The sequence below is a fragment of the Capricornis sumatraensis genome, chromosome 14, assembly GCF_032405125.1.
Source record: "Capricornis sumatraensis isolate serow.1 chromosome 14, serow.2, whole genome shotgun sequence".
NCBI lineage: Eukaryota > Metazoa > Chordata > Mammalia > Artiodactyla > Bovidae > Capricornis > Capricornis sumatraensis.
Window position 1 is genome coordinate 46,412,127 of NC_091082.1, and position 22,454 is coordinate 46,434,580.

At 36.2% G+C, this 22,454-nt stretch overlaps 1 protein-coding gene across 3 annotated transcripts in view; it reads left to right on the plus strand.

Annotated features, from left to right (window-relative positions):
- Window positions 1–22,454, plus strand: part of PRRC2C (proline rich coiled-coil 2C) — a 66,998-nt gene that overhangs the window by 5,889 nt on the left and 38,655 nt on the right. For all 3 annotated transcript variants that reach the window (XM_068985844.1, XM_068985846.1, XM_068985845.1), the window contains exons 6-15: window positions 2,730–2,812; window positions 3,492–3,625; window positions 3,706–3,793; window positions 5,224–5,368; window positions 6,910–6,963; window positions 9,672–10,305; window positions 15,937–16,106; window positions 16,534–16,783; window positions 18,040–18,250; window positions 19,455–21,722. In XM_068985844.1, coding sequence (XP_068841945.1) covers window positions 2,730–2,812; window positions 3,492–3,625; window positions 3,706–3,793; window positions 5,224–5,368; window positions 6,910–6,963; window positions 9,672–10,305; window positions 15,937–16,106; window positions 16,534–16,783; window positions 18,040–18,250; window positions 19,455–21,722 — 4,037 coding nt within the window. The remainder of the gene's footprint in view (window positions 1–2,729; window positions 2,813–3,491; window positions 3,626–3,705; window positions 3,794–5,223; window positions 5,369–6,909; window positions 6,964–9,671; window positions 10,306–15,936; window positions 16,107–16,533; window positions 16,784–18,039; window positions 18,251–19,454; window positions 21,723–22,454) is intronic.

Sequence of the window (22,454 nt, forward strand, 5' to 3'; positions counted from 1 at the left end):
AAATAATTGGAATGGGGAAAAATTTAGGTCTTTATTTTCATTAACATCTAACCAAAAATTAACATTTCCTTTGATTATGAATTTAGGAATCAATCACAGCAGTACCTGAGTTTTACCCTTAGTAGGCATCATAGTTATTTTCATATAACATTACATTAAGATACTGCAAATATTTTTTATACTCAGCATAATTCAAATTAGTGTTACTTATTGGAGCATGCATATTACCATATCACAAATTTTGTTTTTTAAATATCGTGGTGACAGAATTTTAGTATAATTAATTTCTTAGTAATCCTGTGTTTTCAATTAGGCATTTAAAAACATTTTTATGAGATGAGGTCCATAGGATTTATCAGACTGCTAAAGGGGTTGTTCATGGCACAAAAAAGGTTAATACCTGCTTTAGTTCTAAAGTTTTTATTAATATACCTTTAAGTTTATTAATATACCTTTAAGTGTTTTTAAAATCTTTGTATAATGAAATATTTTTAACATTCAAAAATAGAAAGCATGAACTTTCTTCCACCCATATCTGCCATACATCTTCAACAGTTAGCAATTTGTGGTGCATCTTGTTTCACTTACATTTCTCACCGTCTGGGATTGCTAAACAAATCCTAGTAGATCATCTCATCCATATCTAGTTTAGATTAGATTTTAAAAGAGAAAGACTAGGGGAAATTCACAGTGCCGTTATCACACATATATAAAAAAAAATTCTTTAAATACTAAATCATTGTTCCAGTTTCCCTGATTATCTCTTAATTAGGATCCAGATACCATCTATTCTTGAGATTGGTTGGTATTTTTCTTAGCAATTTTATTATCTATGATTATCTGTTCTTCCTTCTCTTATTTTCTTTGGAGCATATCTATTACAGTTTGTTATCCCGTGGAGTTTCTCATAGTCTGGATTTTGCTGATTCTATCCTTATAGTTTCATTTAATATATATTTCTGAGGGGACTTCCCTGGCAGTTCAGTGGTTCCACACTCCCAGTGCAGGGGGCACATGTTTGATCTCTAGTCAGAGAATTAGGTTCCACATGCCACACATTGCACCCCCACCTCAAAAAAAAAGAACCTAAGAGTGGCAGGGGAAATTTAATTTTGAAAGTATATATTACTATGTATACTTCTGACCCCCATGTTTCCTATAAATTTGTTGCCCTCTTTTTGTTTGCTCTCAGTCTACTGTGAAATTATATGGTGAGTTACATGTATTCAAGTAAATAAATTTATGTTTTATTTAACCATTCTAAGATAGAAGGAAATAAATTACTAGTACAATTGCTTGTTGAGTATTTTCTTTAATTGTTGGGGTGTATAATAAGGTCAGTCTTAAATGCTAACCTGACCTTGAGTAATGATTTGTATCCAAATACTTGTCTCCTGGTATTTTTCAAGTTGTGCTTCCAAGGACCCCTGAATTTCCAGATGTGGGGGTGGGATAAGGGAAGTTAAGAGGGAAGATCAAGTGAGCTCTGTTACCAGTTTCATCAATGAATTTATTCAAATAAAGTGTTTCACTAAACAAACGTTTTAAAATATTATATATTGAGAAGTTGTTTCTACAATGTTTTTGAGGCAAATTCCTAAATTTTAAACATTTAACACCACATAAATTAATATCTATGCCTGAGTAATCAGAAGGATCTAATGCAACTTAACCTATGACCATTTGCCTCCAATCATCTATTTGCTAATTTCAGTGTGGAAGTGAGATGGAACCAAAAATTCTCTGGAGTATTCCCCAAATGCAAAGCTTCCCCAGTTGAGTTTCAACTGTTGCTTATCTTAATTAACTTTTGCTCCAGCTCTGCTTAGAAATTTCTTCTTTACATAGCACAATCATGTAAGCATAGCTTTTCTTCAAGTATGAAGTAATTTCCTCATCTAATGGTTCTTTTGTTTTTAAAGAAAAACTAATCTATTTCAGGATAAAAATTATGTATTTAAGGTAATACAATTTCATTTTTTTAAAACATAATTTAACCTGGATATGAGAAGAGTAAATAACCAAGCACTGCTTGACATTTCTTCCCTTAGAAACCATAGGATAATTCCCTTGGTATTACTAGTTGTCTTCATAAACTATCATACAAATTCTCCTAAAGTCAGATTCACAGAGCCAAGTTCCCATGGAGAGCATCATCTTTGGGCCTTTGTATGTAACTACTATCTGTGTAATAACTTGACTCAGAATCTACTTGTGCCCTATCCATAGAAAATCCCTCAATTAGCTACCTCCCCACTTCCTCCCTCACGTTTCTCTGGTTATGGGCTATCCTTGTATCTGAACTGAGTTCTTTACCAACAAATCTGCTCTCAGTTAATCTACCAAGACCGCATTAGGATGAGGTTTCACATTGTATCATTTCACATCTTTAAACTTGGTTAAGAAAATTGAAGTTTTCTGAGGTGCATGCATGTTGTGTTTGTTATATTTTCAGTTCCGTGCACAGTTATTTTTATGAAACTTTGTTAATGAGATAACAGAAGTTCTTAATATGATGTGTCCTAGTTCTTACCTCTTTGTAATGACTTGGTAGAGGCAGTAGTTTTATAAAAGGCTTGTTACTGACAGTGTTACCTATACCAGTAGATAAAATTCTATATTCACAGTGCTATTTAATCATTTCTATGTATTATAATTTCAGGCTTGGGTTAACTTTTTTTTTAATAACTTGGTAGCTAAATTTACCAATTTTTGTTTCCTTTATGCAGATGTTTCAGCAGTATCCTAGGATGGCCTATCCTCCTCTACATGGTCCCATGAGGTTTCCACCTTCTTTATCTGAAACAAACAAGTAAGACTATTAAATGATTAAAGTTTGCAGGGTATATGTGTATATATATATGTGTGTATATATATATATATATGCTTGTTAAAATTTTCAGGAGGTTGAGTAGATTGTAGGGATTTATTATTCTGTCTTCAAGGTACATTTGTCATCAACAAGTAATTGGTTAACTTTCATCAAGATAGAACAAAACTACTTTAATCTTTTAAAACATTAAATCATTTGACATAAAATACTGAAAACTGAAAATTGTGGCCCCCGAAATAGATGGCACTTGTTTACTCTTTCTTCCATCCATGACGTTGATAACCCCCATTCTTTTTTTTCTTAATTGTAAACCTTGAGCATCCTCCTGAATGATGATTTTCCTTCAAGTTCTTTATTTTCAGATGAGTAGTACTCTTAGCCATATAGACTTCTAATGTATATTTGCTGTATTTTAAATGCTTGAAAATTTTGCTGTTAAATATCTGTATAAGAAATATCATTATGTATTGTCTTAAATTTGTGTGTTAATCTTACAGTCTCTTCATACGCATGTCAGTGCAGAATACTTTGTATATCATCACGTAGAAAGCATTAATGTTGAATTGAAATTAACTAAATTCCAATCTTTTACTATTTTCCTAATTTAGTATCATTAAAACTTAGTATCCTTTTTCCCTCATAACCTGTCACTGCTTAGAGGCCTTCGAGGAAGAGGCCCGCCTCCTTCATGGGCCTCTGAGCCTGAACGTCCCTCCATCCTTAGTGCGTCAGAGCTGAAGGAGCTTGATAAATTTGATAACCTAGATGCTGAAGCTGACGAAGGTTGGGCAGGTAGGAGACAAGATTAATAAAGCATTTTTAGATTTTATACACTTTGAAACAGTCAGTCTGAATTCTCCTTAATTTAATAGGTGCTCAGATGGAAGTGGATTATACAGAACAGCTGAATTTCAGTGATGATGATGAGCAAGGAAGTAGTAGTCCTAAAGAAAACAGCAGGTGAGTTATGATATCTGTTACTAATAACAGTGTGAATTTGTTAATGTAACATGGGCCATTTATTTAATTTTATTTTTGCCTGCTCTGGATCTTTGTTGCTCACAGGCTTTCTCTAGTTGTGGCGACTAGGCACTGTTCTCTAGTCATGCACTGACTTCTCTTTGCAGTGGCAGCTTCTGTTACAGGGCACAGGCTCTGGAGAGTGCGGGCTTCAATAGTTATGGCCTATGGGCTTAGTTGCCTCTTGGCATGTGAAATCTTCCTGGACCAGGGAGTCCAGGAAGTGAGTCCCTGTCCCCTGCAGTGGCAGTTGGATTCTTAAGGACTGGACCACCAGGGAAATCCCATAAGAGCCATTTATGCAAAGAGTTTTCATTGATAGGTATTACAGAATTTCTACGTTCTACTCTGAGGATTTTTACTGAGTGGGAAGGTGATTGATGAGCCAGATTTTCAAAGTATGAATACTCAAGGAATTAACAGTCTGATGTTTCTAAGGAAAATATTTATTTTAAAAAAAGAAGCTGTTTATATGGCTGAGTCCCTAACCCGTTCGCCTAAAACTATCACAACATTGTTTGTTAATTGGCTATACGCGATACAAAATAAAAAGTTAAAAACTACATAGATGCTCATTACCTAATGGAGATACTTTGAGAGACAGTATCAGGGATCATTTAAAACTTTTTACTTGCTTGACCTAATCCATATTTATAAAACTGGAGAAAACTTACTTGGGTTACAATAGCTGTTTCAAGTCTTTGATTTTTTTAAACTTAGCAAGGAGCAATAAGTTCTTGGGAAATGGGAGCTTTTCCTCTTTCTTTTTTTTTTTTTAAATGTAGGGGCAAGGTCAGGAATATATGGGTCATAAAGCATAAAAATTGGGCTCTTAAACAGGAGCTTGCATGTACGTATCAGTATAGTTTTTCAGCCATAATGTTGTAATCATTGCTGTTTGATGATCAGCTGTGAGATGCCTGTGATTTGTCATTACTTTTAAATACTACAGCTTGACTGCTCTTTTTCATTAAATCAGAACAAATTAGAGTAAATGAGAATAATTAATTATCTGGAGTATTAGTTGCATTCAGATGAGAGTTTTGGGTGAGAATAATAGATTAATAGAAAATGATGGAATGATATTGTGTGTCAAGTGTGAGTGTCTGTATTTGACAAGTACTCTATTGCAGCTTATATCTTGTGATAATCTGGCCAAGCCCAGGCCCCATCACATTGTAGATAATAGCGGATATTTCTCAAGTGAATAAATTTGCACTGCTCAATTAAAAAGCCATCTCATTCCTTAATGCATTTTCCCCCAAAACTATGTGAAGGTAATGTCTTTTTTATGTTGAGAAAATGCATTTTGTTAACATTTATATTTTGTCCATTCTACTTATTATTTCACTTGGGTTTTGATTCTTCAGTGAGGATCAAGGTTCAAAAGCCTCTGAAAACACTGAAAACCGAAAAGAACCAGATGAAGTTTCCAGCACCAAGTCATCTTCTCAGATACCTACCCAGCCATCAGTAGCAAAAGGTCCCTATGGGAAAGGACCGCCGTTCAATCAGGTTTGTGGGAATCATGAGATTCTTGTCACTGCAGATAAGGGACAAGGATGAATTAATCTTATAATCATAGAGTTGGAAAAAGACTTAGGAAATGGAAACTATGTATTTTTTCTTTTTTTTTTTTATATTTTTTCTTAAAGAGACATAAACCATAGATTTATTGCATACCAACGGGAACTATCAGTACTATAGTAGCTAAAAATATCGAGTAGAAACTAAAGTTTCACTCTTTTCCTTCTCATAGCAGCTTGGTCAGGTCAGAGTGGAAGGATAAATTGTTTTTCCAAACAAACATACCTGAAGTGCTCCTCAGTTTATTGGATGCTTTGTAAATCCTAGTTAGTATTCATGTGTGAAATTATATATTATCCCAGTAGGGAAATCACACTAGGGCGTAAAGAAATCTATGAAGTCTGAGCTATTTTGAAAAACATTTTTTTTCAAGGAAGCATATGGACGGTAGATACACTTGATCTTGCTTCTAAAATGTAGTAAGAACTACATTACAATGCGAGAATTTAAAGGGACTGTCTTCCAGAAAGCCTGCTTTAGTAATTCATGGTATACTCAGCATGAATTTGTTGAATTCATACAAAACAAATGGAGGAATGGTGCCTTCAGGGAGGTTAAAAATAAGTAGCTAACAGTGCAGTGACAGAGTGCGCATAGTTCTTAGAAACTTCTGTGTAAAAGATTTCATAAAAAACATGCTACTTAAAGCAAGAAATAGCCAGTAAAAGGAAAGGAGGAATTCCAAAGGGAAGGGACCAGTTCCTACCAGAGTGGAGAAGTATGAAAGCTTCATGGAGAAACATGGCCCTGTGAAGAAGTCCCCAGCAGTGTGATATTGGAGAGGAGTAAGAGAGCTGTGTAAGAGCTAGTAGTTGTCGAGTAGTAGATGCTGTACCAGAAGTTTGCATTTCATAAGCCGTTGGTGAGTCATTGGAAAGTAAGTTTGTGAATTCTGGAAAAGCAGGTTTTTTTAAGTAATTTGTAAGTAAAACCTGTATTTTGTGTGACTTTTAACTGACATAATAGGGAATGATGAATGAACGGAGAAATATAGACAATATCTTTATGTGTGTGTGTGAGATACTGATATATAAAAACAAGTGACTAATCCATTCATATCTGGTTCCAGTGTTTTAGATGTTTCTTTTCTTTATATAAACTTAAAAAGTTTAGTCTGCCATTAGGAAAAGAATTCCATAAAAAGAATTGGACCTATATAAATAAAAATTTGAAATTAAAGGCATAATTCTCCACAGCCGGATTACTTGGGCTACAATTCTAGAATTTTTACACTAAGAATCTACTTTTAACAAAGTTATTTTGTGTTTGTAACCTTATTGAAATGCCTGAGTGACTCTATAGAATGTAGTTATATTATAGGGATTGATGTACTTTTATTTAAAAAGGAAAAGAGTAATGATGTTTTACGTTTTGCAGTCTTTTGGTCTCACTGGAAAACATTACAGTCAGAAATATTTGAGGTAGATATTTTTTATCTTATTTTGTAAAAATTCTTTTCTTTATAATAGGAACGTGGACCATCATCACACTTGCCACCACCTCCAAAGTTGCTTGCACAGCAGGTAAATCTTAACTAAATGCTTATTAATGGTCTGTAGGTATTATTTGCCCTATTTGTTATAGTGGAAAGGTTCTGTGTTTCTTATTGATAATTTTTATGAAATAGATATCAACTTTACCTTGTAGCTGCACCTCTTTCTTTAGCCTGTCCCTCTTCCTTCTCAGCTGATTAGCATGCTCCTAATTTTTCTAAGAAAATAAGAAGCACTTGTTCTTCCTAATCAAGTACCTTTCCTGTACTGACTTTTTTTCTATTGTCCTTGTTCCTTAGGACCACCTTTCTACTTGTTCCTTGGATCCCATCTTTGTTGGTTACCAATAATATTGTCTCTCACCTTTAAACACCAACCCTTCTTCAACTTCCACTACAGTTCACACCTCCCTATCACCACCACCCGATTCCTCCCTATATCTCTGTTCTCCTTCATAGCAAAATTGTTTTAGTGAGTTCTTTACACTTCCTGCCATCACTTTCTCATTAACCCTCTCCAGTTATACTTTCGTCTCCCAGTATACCTTTGAAAAAATGTTATAATCAAGGTTAGTAATGACTGTTCCATCTTGCCACAGTCAGTTCTCTTGTATTCATTTACTTAATCTCAGCAGCAGTTAGCATAGGTAATCTCTTCGTCCCTCCATCCTTCTAAAATTTGCTTTTGAGATATCACAGATATTAACAGTTCACAGGCCTTTCTTCCCTGATCACTCTGTTGTGATAGGTGCACGTACCATCACCATCATCTGCACTAGTCATTTTTCTTTTAACTGTTGCATGCTCTTTGTAGCATTTCTATACACATACAAGCTAAAACTAAAACATTTAGCAGAAAATGTAGAAGAAAGTCTTTATGAACTTAGGCCAACAAAAATGTCTTGGATGAGACAAAAAAGACATGAATTAGAAAGAAGAGATTGATCAGTTTGATTTTTGAAAAACATCTCTAAGGCAAAGAAAAGATATCACAGGAAAAATATTAGTATTTCATCTGACAAGGAACTTATATTGGGCAGTGAGGCGGTGCACGTACGTGTATTGAAAAACTCTTGCAACTCAACAATGAGACCAAAGAGTCCAACAGAATGATTTGAACATTGATTTCATAAAGTAAGGTATACAGATGGCTAATAAGCACATGAAAAAATGTTCAATATTTTTAGCTCCCAGCAAAATGAAAACTAAAACCACATTGAAATTTTGTTACATGTCCAAAATTTTCAAGGCTGATGGCACCAGTGGCACCAGATGTTGGCAAGGTATAGAGCAGGTGACAGCCTCATACATTGCTGATGGAGCCATAAAACCTGTAATCACTTTGGAAAACAGTTTGGCAGTTTCTTATAGAGTGAAACACATAGTTGCCATATGACTTGGCAGTTCCATTCCTAGGTATTCATCTAAAGGAAATGAAAACATGCATTTACACAAATACTTAAGCAGGAATATCTGTAGCTGTCTTATTCCTAGTTAAAAAACTAGAAGCAATCCAAAAGTATGTCTGTCCACAGACAAAACAGTATGCTTCTGATGCCGTAGGATCCAGCAATAGAATTGAGCAAACAGTTGTTGCCCGCAGTGACCCCTAAAACCACTACCCTGAGCACCAGAAGCCAGATACAAAACAACAAAACTTATTGTGTCCATTTTTGTGAAATTTTAGGAAAAGCAGGACTACTCTATACTACAGAAGTAGATTACTGGTTGCATGGGGTCAGGGATTCATAAAGAGGACTGATGAAAATGCTCTATATGTTGAATGGGGCCATAGTTACATGAGTTTATCATTTGTCCAAAGTCATCAAACTATACAGTTAAAATATATACATCACATTTTATGTAAATTATACTTCAGTAAAGTTGCTTTTCAAAAAAATGCTTACCCTGTGAGTTTACAGTGTAAATTAGGTGTGCTTATATAATTACTTTGTTTTTGCAGCTTGTCTTTGAGGTGTAGATTAAGTAACAGTACCAGAGAGATGAAGCAGTTTTTCTAAGATAGCACTGTTAGTAAATGGTAGAGTCTGGATTCATGGTTTGGTTGGTTGGTTGGTTGGTTGTAGTATTCAGTCCAGTGTTTTCACCATATCATTGTTTTCTCTTTTGTAGGAATTCTGAATAGTTACATGGCTTTTAAGGTTTCTTCACCCTAGTAGCTATTAAAAGTCAGTATTTTAAAAGCACATTTTTAGTTCCTTGATGTTTCAGCTCTTCATGTGCTTTTTTTCATTCTGCTTGTCTTTGCATAGTTGTTGGCATTGATTTTAGACTTTGTAGTAATATGTTTTAGAGCACATCAGTTGAAAATTAAATCAGTAAAACTCAGTCTCTAAGGTGATTCCCTCTCCACCATGGGCTCCAGATATGAATCTCTCTTTAAACATAGACTTCTCAAAAAAAAAAAGAATTCTCTAAATTTCCTCTAGATTTAGATTTTGAAATACTTGTTGTGGCAGCTTCTAATTTTACTCAGCAAATACTGAGTGAGCATTAATGTCTGGCACAATAGACAGGTACATGCTCAGTTAATATTAGATGGCTGGATTAACTATTCTAGAAACTTACCTAGATATACTATTTTCCCCACATTTTGCGTTTAATGTGTATGTTTTTCAGGGAAATTTTCTGATATTCTATGGAGAATTTTGCTCCTGCTATTTGTCTGATATATCCTGTGTTGTCATACTCATCTGAGAATTTATTTTAAAATTTCAGCATCCTCCTCCAGACCGACAGGCAGTACCTGGAAGACCAGGCCCTTTTCCTCCCAAGCAGCAGGTCCCAGATGAAGATGAAATATGGAAGCAAAGAAGAAGGCAACAGTCAGAACTTTCTGCAGCAGTGGAACGTGCTCGTAAACGGCGTGAAGAGGAAGAGCGAAGAATGGAAGAACAAAGGAAAGCAGCATGTGCAGAGAAACTTAAACGACTGGATGAAAAGCTTGGCATAGTGGACAAACAACCCTCTCCAGAGGAAATCAGAGAAAGGGAGCGAGAAAAAGAACGAGAAAAGGAACGGGAACGTGAGAAAGAACTTGAAAAAGAACAAGAGCGGGAGCGAGAGAAGGAGAGGGAAAAAGAAAGGGAAAGGCAACAGGAAAAGGAAAAAGAACTGGAGCGAGAACAGGAAAAACAGAGAGAAATGGAGAAGGAAAGGAAGCAAGAAAAAGAGAAGGAGCTAGAACGGCAGCAAGAAAAGGAAAAAGAACTGCATAAGACGAAAGAACAGGAAAAGGAATGTGAGTTGGAGAAGAGAGAGAGAGACAAAGTGGACGAAAAAATTGAACACAAAGAACCTACGTCAGAACCTATGGTAGAAAAACCAGAAAGTGAAAACAGCTGTAACAAAGGTATGATAGTCTTGTTTGTCCTTATGTAAGCTTTGCAAAAGGCTTCCTGTTAACTTATATTGTGAATGTTGAATGTTTGTGTATTTTTAAAATATGTAATCCAAATAAAAGTGATTGATGTTTTTTGGTTATAGGTTGAATTTTACTGGATACTTTTTTTTTTTGAATACTTGAAAATGTGAGTTTTGTTCTGTAATTTTTTTTATTATGATAAAATTCATGTAGCATAAAATTTAGCATCTTAACCGTTTTTTATTAAAATGATATTAAAAGCACTCATAATGAACCATCACTCCCATCTATCTCCAGAACTCCTCTCATCTTGTGAAATCAAAATTCTATATCTATTAAACAATAACTCCCCAGCCCCTGGGTGGTGATTCCTGTGGGTGTGATTGTAACTGTTGGCAGTGCCTCATGTGGGTGGAATCATATAGTATTTATCTTTCTGTGACTGACATTTTTGTTTATCATAATGTCCTTAAGTTTCATCAGTTGTAGCATGAGTGAAAGAAAAAAAGAAAGGATAGAATTTCCTCCATTTTTAAGTCTACTAATCCATCACATAAATGCACACACACACCATATTTTGCTTACCCGATCTGTTGATGGATGCTTGGGTCGATTCCATGTTTTACCTATTTTGAATAATATTGATGTGACTGTGAGTGTACAGAGATATCTCGAGACCCTACTTTCATTTCTTTTGAGTCAGGCATACCTCAGAGATGTTGTAGGTTTGTTCCAGACCACAGCAATAAAGCAAGTCATGTGAATTTTTTGATTTCCCAGTGCATATAAAAGTTATGTTTATACCATTCTGTAGACTATTAAGTGTACAATAGCATTTTCTTTAGATATATATATATGTATATATATAGTATGTGCATACCTTAATAATACTTAATTGCTAGAAATGCTAACCATCACTAACCCTTCAGTGAGTCATGATCTTTTTGCTGGTGTGGGAGAGTCTTGCATCAGTGTTAATGCTGCTGATGATCCAAGTGGTGGTTGCTGAAGGTTGGAGTGGTTGCTGTGGCAAATGTCTGTAAGATAGCAATGAAGTTTGCTGCGTCAATTGGCTCTTATTTTACAAATGATTTCTCTATAACATCAATGCTGTTTCATAACTTTATCCACAAAAAATCTTTCAAAATTGGAGTCAGTCCTCTCAAACCCTGCTGATGCTTTACCAAGTAAGTTTTTGTAATAATAATCTAAATCTTTTGTTGTCTTTTTAACAGTCTTCATAGTCATCCCCAGGAGTAGATTCCATCTCATAAAACCACTTTCTTTGTTCATCCATTAGAAAGCAGCTTACTGTCTATTCAAGTTTTGTCATAAGGTTGCAGCAGTTCAGCTGTATCTTGGCTCCACTTCAGATTCTAGCTCTCTTGCTGTTTCTACCACATCTGCAGTTACTTTCTCCACTGCAGTCTTGAACCCCTCAAAATTGTCCAATACTAAGTTGAATAAAAGTAGCAAAAGGGGGCACCCTTGTCTTCTTCCTGATCTTGCAGAAAAACTTCTCAGCCTGTCAGCATTGAGTGTGGTGTTAGCTGATAAGTGGATTTTATTATATTGAAGTAGTTTCCTTCTATTCCTAGTTTGAGTATTTTTATCATAAAAATGTGTTGAATTTTGTCAAAAATCCTTTTCTGTTTTAATTTTGATGATCATGGTATTTTCCTTTCATTCTGTCAATGTGTAGTGTATTGATCAATTTGTATATATTGAACCATCCTTGCATCCCAGGAATATATCCCACTTGGTAATGGTAATTAGTATACTTTCAGTATGTTGCTAAATTCTATTTTCTAGTATTTTATTGAGAATTTTTGCATCAGTGTTCATAAGAGATATTTGTATTTATCTGCAGTTTTCTTGTGTCCTTGTTTGGCTTTGGTATCATGGTGATGCTGGTCTTGTAAATTAATTAGAAAGTGTTCCCTCCTCTTCTGTTTTTGGAAGTTTGAGAAGAATTGATGTTAGTTTTTTAAATGTTTGGTGGAATTCATCGGTGAAGCCATCAGGTCCAGGACTTGACTTCGCTGCAAGATTTTTGATTGCCAAGTCAATCTCCTGACTAGTTAAAAAAGTCTGTTCATATTTTATGTTTCTTCGTGATTTTTAGTGTTGGTAGATGTTTTCGTTTTGGAGACTGTACATTTCATCTAGGTTATCCAGTTCATTGGTGTACAGTTGTTCATAGTTCTCTCATAATCCTTTTTATTTCTGTATAATTGGTAGTAATTTCCCATTTTCATTTCTAATTTTAGTAATTTGAGTCTTTTTTTCCCTTAGTTTACTGTCCCAGCTAAATATTTGTCAATTTTGTAGAGCTTGTCAAAGAACCAACTTTTGTTTTCATTGATTTTTCTCTATTTTTCTGTTCTCTATTTTCTTGATCTCTGCTGTGAATTTTATTTCCTTCTGGTACCTTGGGTTTGGTTCTTATTCTCATTCCTTAAGTCATAACTCTAGGTTATTGATTTTGAGAGCTTTCCTGTTCTTTAATGTAACCATTTATAGTTATAAATTCCCCCCTTTACTTTTCCTGTATCCTGTAAGTTTTTGTATGTTGTGTTTTTGTTTACATTCATCTGTTAGGTATTTTCCAACTTCCCTTGCACTTTCTTTTTTAATTTTTTGGTTGTTTAAGAGTGTTATTTAATTTCTTGGAGAAGGAAGTTATTTAATTTCCACAAATTTATGAATATTCCTTACTTCTCTAGTGGTTTTAAACTTCTTTCCATCTTGGTTAGAGAAAAAACTTCCTGTATCTGTCTTTTGAGCTCTTTTGAGAGTTAATTTGGGTCCTAACATCGTCTGTTCTGAAAATGTCCTTGAAAAGAATGTGCTGTTTTTGAGTAGAGTGTTCTGTATGTGTCTGTGAATCTAGTTGGTTTGGTGGTGGTTTAGTCACTAAGTCGTGTCTGACTCTTTTGACTCCAGGAACTGTAGCCTCTCAGGCTCCTCTGTCCATGGGATTCTCCAGGCAAGAATACTGGAGTGGGTTGCTGTTTTCTTCTCCAGGGGATCTTCCCGACCTGGGAATCAAACCTGGGTCTCCTGCATTGTAGGCAGATTCTTTACCAACTGAGCTACGAGGGAAGTCCAGAGTTGGTCTAGTTGGTTTATTAAGTCCTTTTTCCTTCTGTGTGGCTGTTCTACTCATCATTGAGATGGGGCTGTTGAAGCCTCTGAATGTACAAGTATGTATCCCCCAGTATTTTGCATCATAGTTTTTTTGATGGTCCTGTTACTAGATGTGTAAATGTTTATAAATGTTGTGTCTTGCTGTATTGAACCTTTTATTAGTATTTAATGACCTTCTTTGTCTCTTGTAAAACTTTGATTTAAAGTCAGTTTTATCTCAGTGTAGCCACCCTGCTCTCTTCTGGTTACTATTTCCATGGAATATGTTTTCATTTTCAGTTTATTTGTATCTTTGGATCTAAAGTGAGTTTATTGTAGATATCATATAGTTAGATGACCTTCAATTCTATTTTGTCAGCAAAATAGTATTGGCTTCATACTTAGATGCTGATTCTTTTACTCTTTTATGATTCCACAGCATTTAACTATATGAAATCTCCTTTGTTTATACACGGGTTAATACCTCTAAAATTTAAGTTGAATAGAGCTTAATGGGAATTTTGGATTGTCATAATTAAATGACTGCTCTGTTCATAATTTCATATTTGTTTCTCTACCAGCTTGGATATATAAAAGCTTTCATAGGTTATCTATATGCTTACCAGAATGCTTCCCCTCCCCCACCCCCCAAAAAACAAACAACTTTGCTGGACTTCCCTGGTGGTCCAGTGGTTAATACTCTGTGCTTCCATCACAGGAGGCATGGGTTCATACCTGTTGATGTATGGCACCACACCCCCACACACACCCCCAAAAAAGCTATTTCTTTGCTAGCTATAATCAGCTGATGTATTCTTCCAAAAATTGGATCAAAAACTCTAATTAATAGAACTGTGCTCCAAATTTAACGTTTGGTCTTAGTAGAGTTAACAGTGATTTAAAATAGAGTTTTATTTCAGTACATTTCTGTTAACGGAAATACTGAAATTTTCTTTTACCGTAAAACCCATGCTGTTTCTATAAGACAATGCTGCTTGAAGTTATAAAGCTATTTAAAGTTTTCCTTTCAGTTTTTAATCTGTATTCTAAGTTGCCTTCAAATTTGGTCCTTAATGTCACTATAAAGAGAAGTAAGAGTGTTTTATCTCAACTTTTTCAAAAAATAAGATAGAGTCCGTGTAGATTGTTGAGTTACCAAATTGCACAGATTTCTTATATTAAGCAGTCTAGAGATAATTTGATGTTGGTTATAGGCTTTTATTATGTATCCTGAGCACTTAGCTCAAAACACTTAAAAAAGGTAAAGCAAAATTTCTCACCACAGAAATGAAAAATATTTTTATACTTTGATGAATTCTGAAAGAACAATCTTAGAGAATTTTATTCGCAGTTAATGAGAAAAAACCATGAATTAGAAATAAGGAAATTCATTTTAGTCATAGTTTTGCAAGCAAATACATGTATTGACCCTGATTAATTTACTGTCAACAGCGACTATATATTGTACATGAACTAATTTTGGTTTTGTTTTTAGTGATCATTATTTGGTGGCACTTATATTTTCATTCACATTTTATATGTCCTCTGATGGCAATTTAACTTTAGCTGAGTTTGCCAGTAACGTGTACCCATTTCATTTTTAAATGTTGCACCTTCTTGGCTGTCTTTTCCCTCTAATATTTTATCATTTTTAAAACATTCTTAATATTGAATGTAATACAAAGTGTGACTTTTGATTCTTTACTGCATGGTTTTACATTGGCTTTACATGAGCTTTCCCCTTAAAATTCACCTCTGATTCTCTGAGAAAAGAATTTATAACATAACATGGCTTTGTAGTTGTAACAAATGTCATTTTCTAGAATGAATATAACTCTGGTTTTCTTTGGGATGAGAACTTTTTTTGGTTGAGGGGATGTGTATCGTTCTCCTTTTTGTGTATCATAATTGATACCCTTTACATAGAACAATGATTTATATATTTAAAGATATTGGTGATCATTTGGTTGTCATGATCATTCGTTTTATGATCATTAAAATGAATGATCATAGTTTAGATTCATTAGTTTTCTCTATAGATAATCCCCTAATCAAAAAAATTTTATAAACCAACATGTTCTATTTTAAGTATTTATAGGCCATTCTTGTTTTCATCTGAATGCTAGTGAACCACAAGTAAATGTTGACAGCAGTGTTAACATTTATTGAAACAGTGAAAAATAGAGTTGGAAATGGTTTATTATCACAAAATATCAAATACAGACTTTTGCATGATAAAGCAGCTGGGCATGTGAGTTCTATCTTAAGAATCCATCTTTGAGAAAATCTGAGGTTTTGTTAAACTAAGGTTACCTCATTGCATTGATGGTTACCAATATTAAAGTACAAAATGGTGTTTTGGAGTAAGGATACTTTCTTCCTCATTAACTTTTAAAATATGTCTGATTATTTCACTCCAGTATGAACAGCATGTATTAATGTTAAGTGTCAGAGATGAGTATAATTATCTTTCACCTTTTCTTTGGACAGAGGATGACCCAGTTTTCACTAGACAAGATAGCAATCGCGGTGAAAAGGAGACCACGCAGGCAGCACATGAAACAGAACCAGAGTCAGGGTCTCAGCCTCGGCCTGCTGTATTATCTGGCTATTTTAAACAGTTTCAGAAGTCTTTACCACCACGATTCCAGCGGCAGCAGGTAACAATAAAAACATTTTATCTTGTACATGTGATTTGAAAGGTTTATTGTTCAGTAGTATGAGAAATTAACATAAAATTCAAAATACCAAAACATACAAATTTCCTCTGAAAAGTTTGCTTCTTTTAAATTAGTAAAAGTTTGCTGATATGGGCTTTATACGTTCCTTTTTTTCTTATGCCTCATCTTCCTTTCTAGGAAATGGTTTCTTGCAATGTAATTGATGAGTGATTAGTTGCTGAAGTATAAGGCAGAATGTCATAACTGAACCTTTGTTCTCTTGTCTTGCCATCTCTCACTGTCAAATGTGTTTTGAGTTCTTTTCCTTCAGGGTTTCAAAAAAGCCTGTTTTCCAATATGATTGGTTGTATTGATTTATCACATGGAACTAAAGGCTCAAAATGTGCGATCCTGCCTATTTTTTCAGGAACAGATGAAGCAGCAGCAGTGGCAGCAGCAGCAACAGCAAGGTGTGCTTCCGCAAACGGTTCCTTCTCAGCCATCCAGCAGTGCTGTCCCTCCACCACCACATAGACCTCTTTACCAGCCCATGCAACCTCACCCCCAGCATTTGGCTTCCATGGGTTTTGATCCAAGGTGGCTCATGATGCAGTCATACATGGATCCTCGGATGATATCAGGTAGACCTGCTATGGATATTCCACCCATTCATCCTGGTAAGTTGAAATTGGCATTGTCTCCTGGCTTACTTGCAGTTGTGCAAGTTTAGAGTTTTTCATTTTCCCCACAATTTTAATCTTACTTCCTTTGAGAGTTAAAATCTAGTAAGAACTTATATAGGACTTCTTAGTCATAAAATGATGTATCTTCTTTGAGCACAGAGTAGTTAAATTCCAATTACTGTACCTACAGTGTGGTAAGACCAAAATACTGTACTTTCTGTTTTGTGAATATTATTTCAGAAATTTCAGATGGAAAATTACTGTCTTAGTTATAACATCTATTGTTTGCTGCATTGTTTTCATTCTTTCAGGTGTTTCAGCATTTAATTTTATCCATATGTTATATATTACAGCTATTTTTTCTGTCATTCAGCCTACCACCTGAATTTCCTAATAGGTTAGCTAAAAACAAATAGCTGTGTTTATCAGAATAAACTCAGATAATCCAGTACTAAGATGGTATAGGGGAAAATTTAGAGGTGATAAAAATACGATCAAGAATTACATCTTGATTTTAAAATTTATACTGAAAATTTTTTTAATTTATTTATTTTAGTTGGAAGCTAATTACTTAACAATATTGTAGTGGTTTTTGCCATACATTGATATGAATCAGCCATGGGTTTACATGTGATTCCCATCCTGAACCCTTCTCCCACCTCCTTTCCCATCCTATCCCTCTGGGTTATCCCAGTACACCAGCCCTGAGCACCCTGTCTCATGCATTGAACCTGGACTGGCGATCTGTTTCATATAGAATAGCATTGAAACATGTATATTATCATATATGAAAACTTTAAATTTAAGAGACATAATGTATGGCATACTGATCAACTAATTAAATTAATAGAATTTTCTATGGAAAATGTTTTTCTGAAAATTCATCACTTGGTATAATTCTCAAAATGTTTAACATGCACAGAGTCATGGTACTTGTTATCTGATTTTTATAGGCATTACCTTTTCTTTCCTTTAAAGTAAAATAGACTGTTCTTATGGTTTTGCTTGTGTTGCTTCCTGGATTTTTAAATCTGTTTATTTAACAGCAACAATAAAAATCTCATTCACAGAAAAATTCAATTTTCACTGATGATTTTTTGAGTTAATCAGTTTTACTTGCCAGAAGTATTTCTTTAAATATAGAGATGTCCAAATAGTAATTAAGTATTAACCTGGATACTGTGTCTATAATGATTCTGTTTCCTTTGTTTTCTCCCCACACCCCCATCTTTTTCTGATCTTTTGTGTAGGAATGATTCCTCCTAAGCCATTAATGAGACGAGATCAGATGGAAGGGTCACCAAACAATTCTGAGTCATTTGAGCATCTGGCTCGCTCAGCAAGAGATCATGCGATTTCGCTCTCTGAGCCTCGAATGATGTGGGGGTCAGATCCTTATCCTCATACTGAGCCTCAGCAGGCCACCACTCCCAAAGCAACAGAAGAACCTGAGGATGTAAGGTAATTATTAAAGTCATTAGCAAGCCAATAGAATATTGTGGGGAAATGAAAACTGTAGTCTCCCTGGAGATCATTCTGACTTAGGACTGAGCCACAGATCTGATTTTCTCCCATTTAATATACCTTATTTCATTCTAGGATGTATTTTCCTTTTCCCAGCATTTAGTATTGATTGATTAGGGCATTTTGTAACATAGTTCTTTCTGTACGTTTATTTAAATACTAAAATTTAGTGGTAGCTGTCAAAATTGTCAAGATTCTCCTGTACTTGACATATAGTCTGGCTAATGTGTTGATATAATTCTTCCACTTATTTAGAAATGTTAGACATTTAATTATCAATATCTTATGGAAATTTTCTGAGGTCAAGTTAAGGATAAACACTAATTTACAGTTACTTTGAAGTATCAGACAATTGGTGATCTTCATTAATTTCTAATGATAAGTTAGAGCTTTTGCTTTTTCAAGGAATTTGTTTTATGATGTTTTAAAATTCTGATTCATTGGGAAAGATGGACCTACTCTAGTGTACTCTGGTTATAAGTGAAAATTACCAGTTTTGATAGATAAAACTTTCACATAAGCATGGTCTAAACTTCTTTTTCTTAAAGACTGAGTTTCATTTCTTTTTAATTGAGGAGAATAGGAACATAACACACTATCTACCTTCCTGTCAAATTTTTAAATATATAGTACAATGTTGATAACTGTAAGCATAACATCGTATAACAGATCTCTAATTTTTTCATCTTGCACAACCAAAATTTTTTACCCATTTAATCACAACTCATTTCCTCCTAGTCCCTGGTAATTACTTCGTTATGGACTAGTTTTATTATATTAATAGTTTATATAAGTGTGATCATACAGTAGTTGTTCCTCTGTGACTAGTTTATTTCACTTAGTGTAATCTTCTCATCTATGATGTAGCATATAGCAGGATTTTCTTTCTTTAAACAACATGCTGTTTGTATGCATATACATGTTCTTAACCCATTCATCTGCAGTAGACATTTAGGTTGTTTCGATCTCTTGGCTCTTACGAATAATGTTGCACTGAACTTTTTGTAGAGACATAAGATTCTTTATGATTAGGACCCATTTTTCGTTTTTAAATTCAAGGGATTATTTTGCTGTACATGTACATGTGGAAAAGGTTTTTTGCTGTGATGGCTATTATTTCTTTGAATTCTCATTATTGTAGGCCTGAAGCTCCATTGGATCAGGAACAGATAACTGCTGCTTATCCTGTAGAACATGGTCAGTTAGAGGCTCATCCAAAACCAGACTTTGTTAGAGAATCAAGTGAGACAGACGTACAGAAGTTTTTAAGTAGATCAGTGGAAGACATTAGACCTCGTCATACTGACACAAATAGTCAGTCTACTTGTTTTGATGTACCTGATCAAAAGACTATAGCCACTCCTCAAGAAGAGCGAATTTCAGCTGGAGAAAGTCAGCCTGCCCGGAAAAGAAGTGTTTGCCATGGATCTAACCATACTCAAAAATCAGAGGAGCTGAGGAATGAGCCATCTGCAAGCATTCCTAAAGTAACTAGCAGAGGTATTGATTCAAAAGAACCAGCAGAAAGGCCGGAGGAAAAAACAAAGAAAGAGGGCTTTATCCGATCTTCTGATGGACCAAAACCTGAGAAATTGTATAAATCTAAATCGGAAACTCGTTGGGGCCCAAGGCCTAGTTCCAACAGAAGAGAAGACGGTAACGACAGGCCTGTGAGAAGATCAGGTCCTATTAAAAAACCTATACTTAGAGATATGAAAGAAGAACGGGAGCAAAGAAAGGAGAAAGAAGGAGAAAAGGGAGAAAAAGGAGAAAAGGTCACTGAAAAAGTGGTGAAACCTGAAAAGACAGAAAAGAAAGAAGCTCTTCCTCTACCACCCGCACCACCTGCAGCACCAGTTCAGCCACAGTCGGTTCCACCACAACCTCAACCAGAACCAGAGAAACTTCCTTCAGTAGAAACTTCGCCTTCAACTTTGGTACAAAAGCCACCTCAAGATACTGAGAAGCCTTTGGAATCTGTAAGTAGTGTTGAGGTAGAGCCTGCAGTCAAAACCGTAAACCAACAAACTGTCACAGCACCAACAGTCAAGGAAGAAAAGCAGCCTGAGAAAGTCATCAGCAAAGACCTTGTTACAGAGAGGACTCGACCAGATTCAAGACCAGCAGCTAAAAAAGAATCCACTGTACCCCCTAGGACCTACTGGAAAGAAGCTAGAGATAGAGATTGGTTTCCAGATCAGGGATACAGAGGTCGAGGCCGAGGTGAATATTACTCCAGAGGGCGAAGCTACAGAGGCTCTTACGGAGGACGTGGCAGGGGTGGCAGAGGGCACTCTCGAGATTATCCTCAGTACAGAGACAGCAAGCCACGAGCAGAGCACGTGGCCCCAGGGCCCCTCAGGCAGCGAGAAGAAAGTGAAACACGAAGCGAGAGCTCGGACTTTGAAGTTGTTCCCAAAAGAAGACGGCAGCGAGGTTCAGAGACTGACACAGACAGTGAAATTCATGAGAGCGCGAGTGACAGGGATAGCTTGAGCAAGAGTAAGCTCCCCAAAAGAGAGGAGCGGCCTGAGAGCAGAAAGCCGGGAAAGCCACAGTCTTCTTTCAAGCCTGAAAATCACGTCCGAATAGATGGTAGACCTCTAGAAAAACCTTTTGTAAGGGATGATGATAAACCTAAACCAGGCTTCCTTCCTAAAGGAGAGCCTACAAGGCGAGGCAGAGGGGGAACATTCAGACGTGGTGGAAGAGATCCTGGAGGTCGCCCATCACGCCCTTCTACCTTACGAAGACCTGCTTATCGGGATAATCAGTGGAACCCAAGGCAGACAGAAGCTCCTAAACCAGACAGTGGGGAGCCACCAAGGAGACATGAGCAGTTTATCCCTATCCCAGCAGATAAACGGCCTCCAAAATTTGAACGAAAATTTGACCCAGCTAGAGAGAGGCCCCGAAGGCAGCGTCCTACGCGACCACCAAGGCAAGATAAACCTCCCCGATTTAGACGACTAAGGGAGAGGGAGGCTGCTTCAAAAACCAATGAGGTGGCAGTGCCCACAAATGGCACAGTTAATAACATGGTTCAGGAACCAGTTAATGCTGCTGGAGATATTTCTGGGAATAAGACACCAGACTTATCTAACCAGAACTCTTCAGATCAGGCAAATGAAGAATGGGAAACAGCCTCTGAAAGCAGTGATTTCAATGAGAGGCGTGAGAGGGACGAAAAAAAAAATGCTGATTTGAATGCGCAAGTGGTGGTAAAGACGGGAGAGAATGTTGTACCTCCAAAGAGGGAAATAGCAAAGAGAAGTTTTTCTAGTCAGCGACCTGGCATAGATCGCCAGAATCGGCGTAGTAACAATGGTCCACCCAAATCCGGAAGGAATTTCTCAGGTCCTAGGAATGAAAGGAGAAGTGGCCCACCATCAAAAAGTGGAAAGCGAGGGTGAGTATTTTATGTTACATATAATTACTTTTGCATCTTTTGACGGGGGAGGATGTGGGGCGTGCTACTCAGCTTGTGGGATCTTAATTCCCCAGCCAGGAATTGAACCTAGGCACTTGGCAGTGGAAGCGCAGGGTCCACGAATGGCTACTTCTGCACCTTTAGAGAAACTTAAATTACACTTCTTGGTTGAACTGTGCAAAGGCACCACTCTATAGAGAATCAAGACATTCTTGTCCTGTAGGTTTTTTTTTTTTTCCTATTCTAAAAGTGTAAGAGTGCTTGAGAAAGAGGTTAGTGGATCACAAAAGTTCTTGCCTATTGTTATGTTCAGTTCAGTTGCTCAGTCATGTCCGACTCTTTGCGACCCCATGAATCACAGCACGCCAGGCCTCCCTGTCCATCACCAACTCCTGGAGTTCACTCAAAGTCATGTCCATCGAGTCAGTGATGCCATCCAGCCATCTCATCCTCGGTCGTCCCGTTTTCTTCCTTCCCCCAATCCCTCCCAGCATCAGAGTCTTTTCCAATGAGTCTACTCTTTGCACGAGGTGGCCAAAATACTGGAGTTTCAGCTTTAGCATCATTCCTTCCAAAGAACACCCAGGACTGATCGCCTTTAGAATGGACTGGTTGGATCTCCCTGCAGTCCAAGGGACTCTCAAGAGTCTTCTCCAGCACCACAGTTCAAAAGCATCAATTCTTTGGTGCTCAGCTTTCTTCACAGTCCAA